Source organism: Ursus americanus, chromosome 36 (genome assembly GCF_024610735.1).
Source record: "Ursus americanus isolate L20-20 chromosome 36, mUrsAme1.1.p, whole genome shotgun sequence".
Taxonomy (NCBI): domain Eukaryota; kingdom Metazoa; phylum Chordata; class Mammalia; order Carnivora; family Ursidae; genus Ursus; species Ursus americanus.
In genome coordinates this window covers 6,943,379-6,956,423 of record NC_142162.1, presented here as the reverse complement: position 1 = coordinate 6,956,423, position 13,045 = coordinate 6,943,379, and the positions used below count along the sequence as shown (strand labels likewise).

General features: G+C 36.3%; 1 protein-coding gene across 4 annotated transcripts in view; it reads left to right on the top strand.

Moving 5' to 3' along the window:
- Window positions 1-13,045, top strand: part of DMXL2 (Dmx like 2) — a 142,947-nt gene that overhangs the window by 104,217 nt on the left and 25,685 nt on the right. For all 4 annotated transcript variants that reach the window (XM_087859145.1, XM_045812130.2, XM_087859144.1 and 1 more), the window contains exons 20-24: window positions 1,470-1,639; window positions 5,025-5,122; window positions 5,547-5,712; window positions 7,621-7,885; window positions 11,350-12,431. In XM_087859145.1, coding sequence (XP_087715271.1) covers window positions 1,470-1,639; window positions 5,025-5,122; window positions 5,547-5,712; window positions 7,621-7,885; window positions 11,350-12,431 — 1,781 coding nt within the window. The remainder of the gene's footprint in view (window positions 1-1,469; window positions 1,640-5,024; window positions 5,123-5,546; window positions 5,713-7,620; window positions 7,886-11,349; window positions 12,432-13,045) is intronic.

Genomic DNA, 13,045 nt, shown 5'->3' with positions numbered 1-13,045 from the left:
GTGGGAGAGAAAGAAGCAGGCTCATAGCGGAAGAGCCTGATGTGGGGCTCGATCCCGTAGCGCCGGGATCACGCCCTGAGCCAAAGGCAGACGCTTAACCGCTGTGCCACCCAGGCGCCCCAGTAATAGCAACTTCTAAAACAAAGCGTCAGTTATTTGATGTAGTGATTATTTCTTAAATCAGGCAAAGATTTAAAAATTAATCTGCCTTTTAGGTTCTGAAAAACTACAAATTTGTGTTGGTAAATTTTGACCATTTCCCCCTAAATTTAGGGTGGCAGTCAAGGCTTGTTGCATTGATTTTCTTTTTTTTTTTTTTTTTTTTTTTTTTTTTGGTGCCGTGATTTCAAGCACAGTAGTATATAAATGTTAGCAATGGGAAATTTAAAAGATTATTATTCAAAATGGTCATAATTGTTTTTCCTTTTACACTTTCTAAAGGAACCCTTTTGAAGCAGTAATGATTAGAAAAGCTTTAAACTATACTGGAAGGCTATATAGTAGTTGTTAATGAAAAAATTATACATAGTGACATTGATGGTCTTCTAGCATTGAGAAGCCTGTGCTGTAACGTGACTGTCATTGACTTTAGATGTGAGGTCCAAAATGGGTCCGTATAGACAGCTACTTTGCACAGTCTGGCCCCTTTTCTCTGGGCTCCTCTGGGCTCTTCCTGGCCTTCCCACTATCTGTCATCATTGTGTGTGTGTCATTTCCCTCATGTTTCCTCTTCACCTGCTCTAAGTGGAACAAAGTGTTAGTAGTTAAACTGTTGATAAACTCCCTCGTACTCCCAAGTCTGATGGTGTTGCCTCTAAATACAGCCCAGATCCCTGTCAGTCTTGTACCAGGGTAAAAAGGGTTTGCATATACCATCAGTATTAGGCAGCTTTAAACTACTTTTAACTGGGATGCTGAAGGCAGAGGAATGTGTCTCCTTGGCTGTTGCTACTCCCTGGAACTGTCTTGAAGTTTAGACCTTACTGTGAAATGATATTCAGCTCCTTGGCCAGAAGGATGTATGGGGCAGTTTTCAGTACTCAGTGCTAAAGGATATTGTCTGAGAGCAAGTGACTTGCTGTGAAAAAACACCCAAGGACATAAGCCAAGATAGTTTGACTTGACTGAAGCTTTCACTGTTGATAAGTTTGGTGTGTGTACGTATAAATGACTCGATGTTCAAATATCTTTCCAGTGATTAAGTTTTAGTGTCTCTATTTTTGCAGAGAAAAAAAGTGAATACTTTGGAAAAAAGATAAGAGATTTTTGGTTCTGTGTATTCTGCCACTGCTTTTGTATTTAGAAGCTTACAGTGTAAAATCCTTGAATGACGAAAGACCTTTTACCCTTTTATTTTCTGCTTGAAAATTCTCTCCAGAATGAACGAATAAGTACATGACTATGTGAAAAATTGTTTTGTTCTTTTTTGATATAATTCTGAAGGTTATTATTTTGTATTTCTCATTTAGGTGTGTCTACCTGCCATTTTGCCTGGGCTTTTCATTCTGAGGCTGAAGAAGAACTGATGAATATGATTCCGGCCATTCAGAGAGGGGACCCTCAGTGGTCTGAGTTAAGAGCTATGGGAATAGGTTGGTGGGTCAGGAATATTAACACTCTTCGAAGATGCATCGAAAAGGTAACTTTACTTCATTGGAAGCTTAAGTTAAAAAAAAATCTTTAAAGGATAAAAGATACTATCTTCCAGAAAATCTGTAGTGGGAAATTAGTTTGCACATCTTGAGATCTTGAGAATTTCTTTTTTTTTTTTTTTTTTAAGATTTTATTTATTTATTCGACAGAGATAGAGACAGCCAGCGAGAGAGGGAACACAAGCAGGGGGAGTGGGAGAGGAAGAAGCAGGCTCATAGCGGAGGAGCCTGATGTGGGGCTCGATCCCATAACACTAGGATCACGCCCTGAGCCGAAGGCAGACGCTTTAACCGCTGTGCCACCCAGGCGCCCCAGAGATCTTGAGAATTTCTTAAATAAAAATATTTGGAGATTCCAAAAACCTGTCCTTTATAAAATGTATGTGTAGTATATCAATTGCCTTTTGCCATATATACTGAGTTTATAATATTTATGGAATTGCATGTTTTCTGCTAGCAGTTCAGGTATGTCCTAGTTTGAGGAAAATCAGAAATCTTCTTTTAAAAAAATAACTGGAAGTTTGTCATGGATATGAAAAGTACAGTACAGGGAATATAGTCAGTAAGGTGGTAATAGCACTGTATTGTGGCACTGTTAGTGTGGTGAGCGTTGCATAATGTGTAGTGTTGTCGAATCACTGTTACACACCCGCGACTGTTGTAACGTTGAATGTCAACTCTATTTCAATAACAATATTTACAAAAGAAGACACACAAATCTAAATTTAGAAAGCAAACTTCAGTTCTTATCAGATATGTACATTATAGATATAAAAATCCTTTTTATATAAAGGATTCTCTGGCTATGTTAATGAATAGCACACTTAAAATACCACTCAGTAAAAGGTTTTGATTTGTGTACACTTGAATATATCTGTGGCAGCAAATTAAACATGCTATAAAATTTTTTATGACAGACTTTTGGAATCCGTTTTGTGGTAGTTTCCCTTTAGAAAAAAATGTGTTCAACAATTTGTTGGTGGAAGCTGAAAGTTCTTTCAGTGTTGCAGGAACAAGGTGTTATTGAGCACCTACTGTGTGCCAGGTTGGTGCTAGTTGCTGTTAATAAATTATTTCATATAATCATCTTATTGGCCCTGCGTTACCATCTCCATTTCCACCCGATGGTAACCTGCCCAAGCTCCTGGCATTTGTAAGTGTTAGACTGAGTCTGTGCCCTTTGTACTCTCCTGGGGTTAGAAAGGTGGACTTCTCATTGTTCACTTGTAGGAGCTCTTTGAAATTCCCACAAGTACAATTAGTGATACTACATTTGTGACATGCAGGTGTATTTCTCCCAAGAGGAATTCATTCCTCTACAGTAGTGGTCATCAAATTTTAGTGTCAGAAGAATCAGCTGGCAAACTTACTTAAAATGCACATGCCCCAGGCCCATTTTCATTTGGTGGGTTGAGGGTGGTTAGGGATGTGCCGTCTTCATCTCAGCTAGCATCCTGAGATTCTCGTGCTCCTCGTGGCCTCAGATAAGTTTGACATGTGAGCCCAGAAGTGTCATTTTCCCGCTACGTATAAAGTTGCCAATAAGGTATCAGTGTTTCTGTCCTCAAAATAGGCACAAATGTAAGAAGGAATTTATTCTCACACCAACCAAGTAATGTAGTTTCTGGTGTATAGGGAAAGTTAATTGTTACAGCAAGTAAATAACACAATATCTACATTAGACTTTTATATTCTAAAGCAATGGAAAAGGGGCGCCTGGGTGGCACAGCGGTTAAGCGTCTGCCTTCGGCTCAGGGCGTGATCCGGCGCTCGGATCGAGCCCCACATCAGGCTCTTCCGCTATGAGCCTGCTTCTTCCTCTCCCACTCCCCCTGCTCGTGTTCCCTCTCTCGCTGGCTGTCTCTATCCTGTCGAATGAATAAAAAATAAAAAAAATCTTTAAAAAAATAAAAAATAAAAAAAAATAAAGCAATGGAAAAAAGAGGACATATTTTCTCTGAAATGTTTCAGATGTTGTCTACAAAGATCTCTATAAGTTCTTGTCAACAGTCGGTTGTGTCATGTAATTATTTCTGATATGTACATACGATTTAATTCCACACGAAATCTGTCTCTTAAAATTGTATCAAAGAGATGTGAATTTTTTGCCTTGAGATATATATTATAAATCCTTAGCTAAAAATGAATAAAAATTTCTCTAAAAATTATTAAACATCAAAGTACTAAGTTAAATGATTGAAGGCAGAAGAAATACTAAAAAGGAAGAGAAATAAACAAGTATTGAGAATACAGCATTTTCGTGATGCTGTTTCCTCCTCTCCCAGGCCTTGGACCATCAGTCACTGTGAGCTAATAAAACATCTGTTATTTTTATTGTTCTGTCTCTCAACTTAGTGATTTGCAGAAGTTATCTAAATGTCTTTGAAAAATTAAGATACTGTCGGTATGGTAATTGTGTTCAAAACAGTATAATTATTTACAATAAGGTTATTGGCTTAATTTTTAAACTTAACACTGAGTTGATTCCTTCTGCATGAATTCAGCAACTTTGGCTGAAGCCCCGAGGAGATTATCAGTCATGTGCTCCTTAAGACTCTTTCTCATGGAATTTCTAAGAACTGAAATTTGTAAGCTCTTGAAGATAATGGAGCTTCAGCCTTCTGTATTTTAATTACATGCCAGAAAGAAGGTGTCAGTCCTTTAGAATTGTCAAAATTTGATTGGAAAGATACCAGAAAAGAATGTTTTTTACAAATATGTTTAAAAAACACTGGAACGCTTATTTTTGTCTGTAGTTGTTTAATGTGTGTGTGTATAATTGATATTTATTCACAGATGTCTGTATCTGTGTGAGTTGAGAGAGCTTTAAATTGTGAAATCACATCGACTATGGAAGTTAGCTTTTAGCTTTTACAAAACATTAAGAAATGTAACACCTAATTTTCAAGAAAAAGGTCACCTCTATTGAATATTCTGCCTTCTGTTTTGTTTCGTATGGTAGACAGTTTTATTACTACCTGGGTTCTAATACCGTTTCTACCCTTTGCTGCGTGACCTTAGGCAGTTCACTTAAGCTCTCTGTGTCTCCGTTGCTGCCTATGTAAAATGGGGCTAATCCTCATGGATTTAATAAGATAAATAAAAGGCACTTAGTCTGGTGCCTGGTACACAGAAGTAATCAGTAAAACTGCTAGTTGCTATTATTATTTTTATTATAATTACTGGCATACAAATGGTTGTCTCTCAGAGCATATATTATAAGCTACTGGAGATTGTGAAATAGAGCCAACTTTTCTCATCTCCATGGTTACTATCAGCCATTTAAGAGCAGGAAAGCATTAATTGTTGGTAATTCATTATAATTCTTTTATCAAATAGTTAATTTAATAGAATATTTTATTTACCATTTAGGTTGCCAAAGCTTCTTTTCAGAGGAACAATGATGCCTTGGATGCTGCATTATTCTACCTTTCAATGAAGAAGAAAGCTGTAGTGTGGGGTCTATTTAGGTAAATGGCCTCAACAACGAACAGGATTTAATAGAATGAAGACTGTACTGCAGGTCTTCTGATGCTGTAATGCTCTTGAAAGTACTTAGATATATGAGCTTGATTAGATGAGCTTACTTTTTTGTATCTTGGTTCCTTTATCTGCGAAAAATGGGTATAATAGTGGTTCAACCTAACCTAAAGGGTGGGATGTTGTTAAAAAAAAGTTGACAGAAGCACTTTGAAGAGGAAACAATGTGTCCTATTTATGTACATACAAGGACTTTGAGCTTTCCTTGTTAGACGTGAAGAGAAGCTTGATAACAGATACCTATTACTGAAGCTATTTCAGATGGATGTTTGAGGTTATTTTCACATATTCTGCAAAGGATTCAAAATACTTTAGATTTCCCTTAGCTGTTGATATTTGTGTTCTGTTTCCCAGGTCACAGCACGATGAAAAGATGACAACATTTTTCAGCCACAACTTTAACGAAGATAGATGGCGTAAAGCTGCTTTGAAAAATGCGTTCTCTTTACTTGGAAAACAACGCTTTGAACAATCTGCTGCTTTTTTCTTGTTAGCTGGTTCACTGAAAGATGCCGTAGAGGTACAAATATGAAAACATGCTGTGAAATACTTGAAGGAGACTGAAAACCTGAAAATGTTGTAGAGTAGACTGTAATTTTCCTTTCTTTTGTTTTTTGTTTGTAATACTGAAATTTATTTTATTACTTGCATTATAAATTATTTTATTTTATTTTATTATTATTTTTTAAAGATTTTATTTATTTATTCGACAGAGAGAGAGACAGCCAGCGAGAGAGGGAACACAAGCAGGGGGAGCAGGAGAGGAAGAAGCAGGCTCCTAGCGGAGGAGCCTGATGTGGGGCTCGATCCCATAACGCCGGGATCACGCCCTGAGCCGAAGGCAGATGCTTAACCGCTGTGCCACCCAGGCACTCCTATAAATTATTTTAAATCAGAAGACTTGTGTGTAAGAAATTAGGTTACAGATTTGTGAAGTTCATAACAATGTAATTCTGCATACTGAATTGCCTTTTTTTTCTTTTAATTTTCAGTTAGACTGTAATTTTCTGTCCTATGTTTATAAGGACAGAGAATAACTACAGAGGTCACTGAACTTAAGTAGTGGTGTGGTGATAAACGAAATTATAAATCAATTCAGGTGTGAAGTCTAAACAAAAATTTTATATAGGGTATATTGCATTTCAAGTATATATGTATCAAAAAAATGGCAAAAACTGGCTTATGAATATTTTCTTCCTAGCCATCTTACGATTCTGAACTATTTGAACTGTGTATAGGTCACAACCTCCTTCTCTGGGGTAGACAGGCAGCTACTTTAAGTTCTTTTTCTTCTAAATGAAATTCATGGACAAGGAACTGAAATTGCTGTTTGTACTGTTTTGTAATATAGTTGTCTTAGGTATTGGAAAATGAATGAGGAGGTAAAACTTCGCATTTTTTCATCTATACACTTGGCAGCTAATTAAGAGAGAAATTAGATTTAAGTCATGATTTAGATTCAAGTCATGATCTTGGTCCTGAGATCAAGCCCTGCATCGGGCTCCATGCTCAGTGAAGAGTTGGCTTGAGATTTTCTCTCTCCTTCTCCAAGCTCTGACACCCCCCCCCCCCCCCGCCGCTTGCTTGCTCTCTCTCATAAATAAATAAATCTTTAAAAAAAAAGGAGAGAAATTATGAATGTTACCGTTTATTTATGAGATCTTCCTCCTAGGATACTTATTGTCATTATGAGCAATCCAAACCGGTGAAGGAAAAACGGAAATAATTGGAAATAATACATGAAAGAAGAAATAGGAAATAGCCAACAAAAAGAAATTCTCTACATTTAGAATTAGCCATATTTTCAAAATTATCTCTGGTGTATGATTTTTTAAAATAACAAATATTTGTGATTTTGAAATGGGAAGTTTAACCTAGAAAGTAATCAGGAGAAGAAGAGAGATGTTGATTGAGAGATGCTTTTATTGCCTGAATGACCTCAAATTCTCTATAGGAGTAATTACATTAGGATATAAACTTTCAGAGAGTAAAAATAGAATATGTGGCTTTGTTTCATATGTTATTTGTTATATAATTAGAAGGTTCTTTTAAAATAGTAATAGTTATGTTTATGTGGAAATGTATTTGGAAATTAAGAGGAACTGATATATACAAAGTCAAATATAAGTATATTTAATTTAAAATGAATATTATTAATTTAAATTGACTTAAGTCTGAGATGATGTCGAGATTTGTCTTATGCTTATTTTATAAATGATCTTTCTAGGGCAGAAGCTGCTAAGTTCTAGTTTCTTCTTCTTCTTGCTATTTCTTAATCTCCTATCAAGCAGTCATTTAACTGCCTTACTGTCTCAGCCTCTAGACCCCTCCTACCACATGAGACTATAAATGGTAGCTTTTAGGGTATCAGTGGAATATTTCATATCTCTAAGTAATTATAAGTATTTCTTAATATGTGAATTTACAGGTATGTCTTGAAAAAATGGAAGATATTCAGCTAGCCATGGTTATTGCCCGTTTATATGAATCTGAATTTGAGACTTCATCCACTTACATATCCATCCTAAATCAGAAGATTCTGGGTTGCCAAAAGGATGGCTCAGGATTCGAGTGCAAAAGGTTACATCCTGATCCTTTCCTGCGTAGTCTTGCCTATTGGGTAATGAAAGATTATACCCGAGCTTTGGACACGTTACTGGAACAAACACCAAAGGAGGAGGATGAACATCAAGGTAGGACATTTGTGGGTCTCTCTCTCTCTTTTTAAGATTTTTATATTTAAGTAATCTCTACACCCAAGGTGGGGCTCAAACTTACAAAAAGAGTCACATGCTCCACCGACTGAGCCAGCCAAGTGCCCCTATTTTTCTTTTTTAAAAGAAAGCTGTTTCTGAACTTAAGTTTTATTCAGAAAAAAAAACACAAAACAAAAACCAATTAAAGTGAAGCATACGTAATGTTTACACACTGTATAGCTTTTTCCATATAATCATACAGCCAGTGTTTTCTTATTTAAGTAGAAATTTTGGCTGTTGCACACACTGGTTTAGTGCATGAACCTTTATTCTTGTGTGATAAGCTTTTTTGCTGGTAGTTATCCCAAATAACTTAGATTGTTTAAAAAGTGTCTGGGGAACATTTATTAGCAGTCTTTGCAATAATTTTTTTAAAAATTGAACATTCTAAGTGCTTGTCAGTAGGATAGTTAAATGAATGATAGCATATCCATACTACAGAAATAGTGTGCCATTAGACAATGAGGTAGGTGGATGTATGTTAATATGTGCTCTATTATTCAGTGAGACAAGTAAGATGCAGAACGGTGTGATTCTTGTTGCATTTTATTTACATATGCATGTTGCAAATATGTGTGTGCGTTTACATACTGGGTCTAGTCTCCCTTTTCCTCTCCCTTTGTTGTTTTCTGGAACAAATAAAAAAAACTGAATACTGGGGCACCTGGGTGGCTCAGTCAGTTAAGCCTCCAGCGCTTGATCTTGGCTCAGATTGCGACCTCGGGGAGGTGGGATTAAACCCGTGCTGGGCTCGGTGCCGGGTGTGGAAACTGCTTAAGATTCTCTCCCTCTCCGCAAACCCCCCTTCCTCCCCGCCCCCCCCCCACCGTGCTCTTTCTCGCTCTCTTAAAAAAAAAATATTTTTTTAAAAAGAAACTTAATACTGGTTACTGGTTACCTTTGGGGCATAGGTGTGGGGAGATCCAAGCTTTTGCTTTGCATTTTGTGCTTTCTGTAGTTGTAATAGGGTGATGAGTGATACTTGGACGGCGCTTGTTGTAATGAGCACTGGGTGTTATATGTAAGTGATGAATCACTGAATTCTACTCCTGAAACCAATATTACCCTATATGTTAACCAGAATTTACATAAAAACTTGAAAAAATATTTTTGTTATGTTTTATTTTTAATGCAAAAAAACTTACATGGATAAAGAGATTAGGGGCCCATTTTTACTTTCTTCTTTATAAAGAAGAGATATTTTAATAAATAGTATTAAAAATTTTAAAGGAAAGGAAATAGAACCATGAGAAGAAAAATAAGTATCCGAGTTTCTCCAGGTAATTTTAATAAAATGTGAACATTTTTATAGAAGGAAGGTTCTTTTTATTTCTTAATGTTTTCTAGGTTAATTTTTAAAAACTTGTTATTGTGGAAACTGCAAATATATATAAAAGAGTGAATAGCGTATTGAAAGTCTGTGACTCCGTCACCGACTTCAGCAGTTATCAACTGAAACCACCTTTGTGTCATGTATACACCATCTTTGTTACCTCTTCCCATTCTCAACATCGATTTATTTTGAAGCACATTCCAGCATATCTTATTTCTTTTGTAAATATTTCAGAATGAATCTCCAGAAAGTAAGGACTCTTAAACACAACACATATCACTGTAACAAAATTCGATTAGTAATCACGAAATGGGCAATGTTCAAATTTTCCTGGTTGTCTCATAAAATTTATACAATTATTTTGTTTGAATCAGATTCAAGCGAGGTATATATGTTATGATTGGTTGAGGTGCCTCTTGTCTACTTTAATCCATAGTTTTCCGTCTTCCTTTTTCTTGTCCCTTGCAATATATTTGTTAAAGAAGTCAAATTGTTTCTTTTGTGGTTTCTCACTTTTTAGAATTTGTTGGTTGTGTCCCTTTTGTGTCACTTCATGTGTTTTTCACCCCGTGTTCTCTATATTTCCTATAAATTAAGGTAATTAAGATTCTAGATGGTTTTATTAGATTTTTGGCAGAAATCTTTTATGGTGGCGTGGGGTACTTCCATCAGGGAATGCGTAATGTTTGCTTGCTTTGCTTTTTGTTATATTAACAGCCATCAGTGATCACTGCGTAGATCCTTTATTTCCTTAATGTTTGTAAACTGATGATATTCTGATTGTGTCGTTTTATTCTTCCTTTCTGAGTTGGAATACTTCTCTAGAAGTACAGTCTTCCTCAGCCATTTGATGACTCGGAAATCCAGTAGTATACGCAGTGAAAGGAACATGAATGTTTGATTCTTTCTCTATACCAGTTTTCAAAATGATAGTTTGGTTCACTAACATACTACAAAGGCGACTACTTCGCTTTTATATTTGTTTGAGTTATTTGAACTCACAAATTTAGATAGACTTGTGTTTGAATCCATTGTAGTTTATTATTATGGATGCTCGGATGATCTCATTTTTAACCAGCAAGAGCTTCTGCAAGTTCTTGGATCCTTTTGATATTATTCCTTGATAGCTTCTTTGCTTTCTGTTACGACATGATATTTCAGGCTCCTCTTGTACATTGCATGCCCCAGGCCTGGAAATGGCCATCCTTCCAAGGAATCCTAGTTCCTTTTAATGGGGGAATAATAGAGACTACAGCCTGGGTATAGGGATCCTCATTTGCTGTTGGTTTGGTCATTGTGTCTAGGCTGTTTTAATGAATGGAGTGAGGATCTCATATATATATATATATGACATATATATAGTATATATTTTTTTTACCTTAGAATTCATGCATTCACACTGAAATTTTTAATTCAATATAGATTATAGATATCTTTTTAGATTTCATATTTGTGTCTTATAATGAAAAGCTTGAATTCTCACAGCATTAACATATTTGTTATATGTATATGATAGCTTCAGAATAATGATGCAAAAATTTTTCATAGCAACATGATTACTGAGAACAGTTTAAACTTTTTTTTTTTTTTTGGCAGTTATTTTTGTTTTTATGGTATATCCCGGTAAGGATGTGCAGCCAGATTACTTATTTTAAAGTCACTTTATAGTTCCTCTTTGCGTGGTTATGCTACCAGCTTGACATACAGAATCACTGATTTAATTTTGCCGTTGCTTTTTTGTGATTTTTTTCAAATTTAGTTTTTCTTTTAAAATTATATAAAATGTTGACATGACTTTGAAATAAAATATATAAAACCAAGGTGTTTTCAGAGAGATCTAGCTTCTTTCCTGACCTCTCTATTTGTGTTCTCTTCTTTTTTAGAGAACCAGTTAATCATTTTTTAGGAGTTTTCTCTCCATTTAGAAAATATAAGCAATATTAAAAATAAATATATAAATAATATTTAAGTATCCTTTATTTTGAGGAATTGCTGACCTATTTTATTCTTTTGTAATATAAGTGCAAATTAACATAATACCTTGTGATTCTGTGTTTTACTTCTATAGTTATCATCAAATCTTGTAACCCAGTGGTGTTTAGTTTCTACAACTACCTTCGAACTCATCCTTTGCTGATTCGAAGAAACCTTGCCTCCCCTGAAGGAACTTTGGCAACCCTTGGTCTCAAAACTGAAAAAAACTTTGTTGATAAAATTAATCTTATAGAAAGGAAATTATTCTTTACCACCGCAAATGCTCATTTTAAAGTTGGATGCCCTGTTCTAGCCTTGGAGGTACTCTCCAAAATTCCAAAAGTTACCAAAATATCTGCCTTACCTTCAAAAAAAGGTCAGCCTGATTCAATTCCTAAAAAGACAGATGACCTACCTTCAGAATCAAAGACCGTGAGCCTTGACAATGGCAGTTCCAGCATCGATTGGTCTCATGTAACTTCCTCACAGTTTGACTGGAGCCAGCCGATAGTAAAAGTTGATGAGGAGCCTCTTACTCTTGACTGGGGTGAAGAGCATGATAGTGCCTTAGAAGAAGAGGAAGAAGATGACGCTGTTGGTTTAATAATGAAAAGTACAGATGCCAGGGAGACAGACAGACAAGATCAGAAAGCCTCAGACCCTAATGTATTATTGACTCCTCAGGAGGAGGACTGTCTGGAAGGCGATACTGAAGTTGATGTGATTGCTGAGCAACTGAAATTCAGAGCTTGTTTAAAGATCCTTATGACCGAACTAAGAACACTGGCTACAGGTTATGAAGTAGATGGTGGAAAACTCAGATTTCAGCTCTATAACTGGCTTGAAAAGGAAATTGCTGCCTTGCATGAGATATGTAACCATGAATCAGTTATGAAAGAATATGCCAGTAAAACACATCCCAAGGTAGAGAGTGAGCTTCTGGACCAGGAAGAAATGATGGACAAACCAGATATAGGATCCTATGAGCGCCACCAAATAGAAAGACGGAGATTGCAGGCAAAACGAGAACATGCAGAAAGACGAAAGTTGTGGTTACAGAAAAACCAAGATCTCCTGAGAGTGTTCCTTAGTTACTGTAGCCTTCACGGGGCCCAGGGGGGTGGTCTGGCCTCGGTAAGGATGGAACTCAAATTTTTGCTACAAGAATCACAGCAGGTATGAACTTCACTCTTGTTTTCAATCTTGGTTATTTTAATAATTTTAAGAGCTTTTTTTATTAGTTAACCTAAATATGTCCAGCTCCTCTGATTGTAGACGGCAGATAATTTATGCTCTGCATGGCTCTGTGGAGATCAAAGCTTTAGTGATGATGAGTGGGCTTAGCTGCTTGAGAGCACAGCTGGGTCCTACTCGTCTTTCTATCTCCTGCATCTCACAGAGCAACTGGTGCAGACGGTGCTCAGTAGATTTTCGTAGAACGAGTGAATAAATACATACTGCTTTTATTCCTGCATCTCACAGAGCAACTGGTGCAGACTGGGTGCTCAGTAGATTTTCGCAGAACGAGTGAATAAATACATACTGCTTTTATTCCTGCATCTCACAGAGCAACTGGTGCAGACTGGGTGCTCAGTAGATTTTCGTAGAACGAGTGCATAAATACATACTGCTTTTATTCCTGCATCTCACAGAGCAACTGGTGCAGACTGGGTGCTCAGTAGATTTTTGTAGAACGAGTGAATAAATACATACTGCTTTTATTCAGTTGTTCATCACCAGTATTTTTATCATGTAAATACTAATTGATTTTTTTCTCCGTTTTACCTACT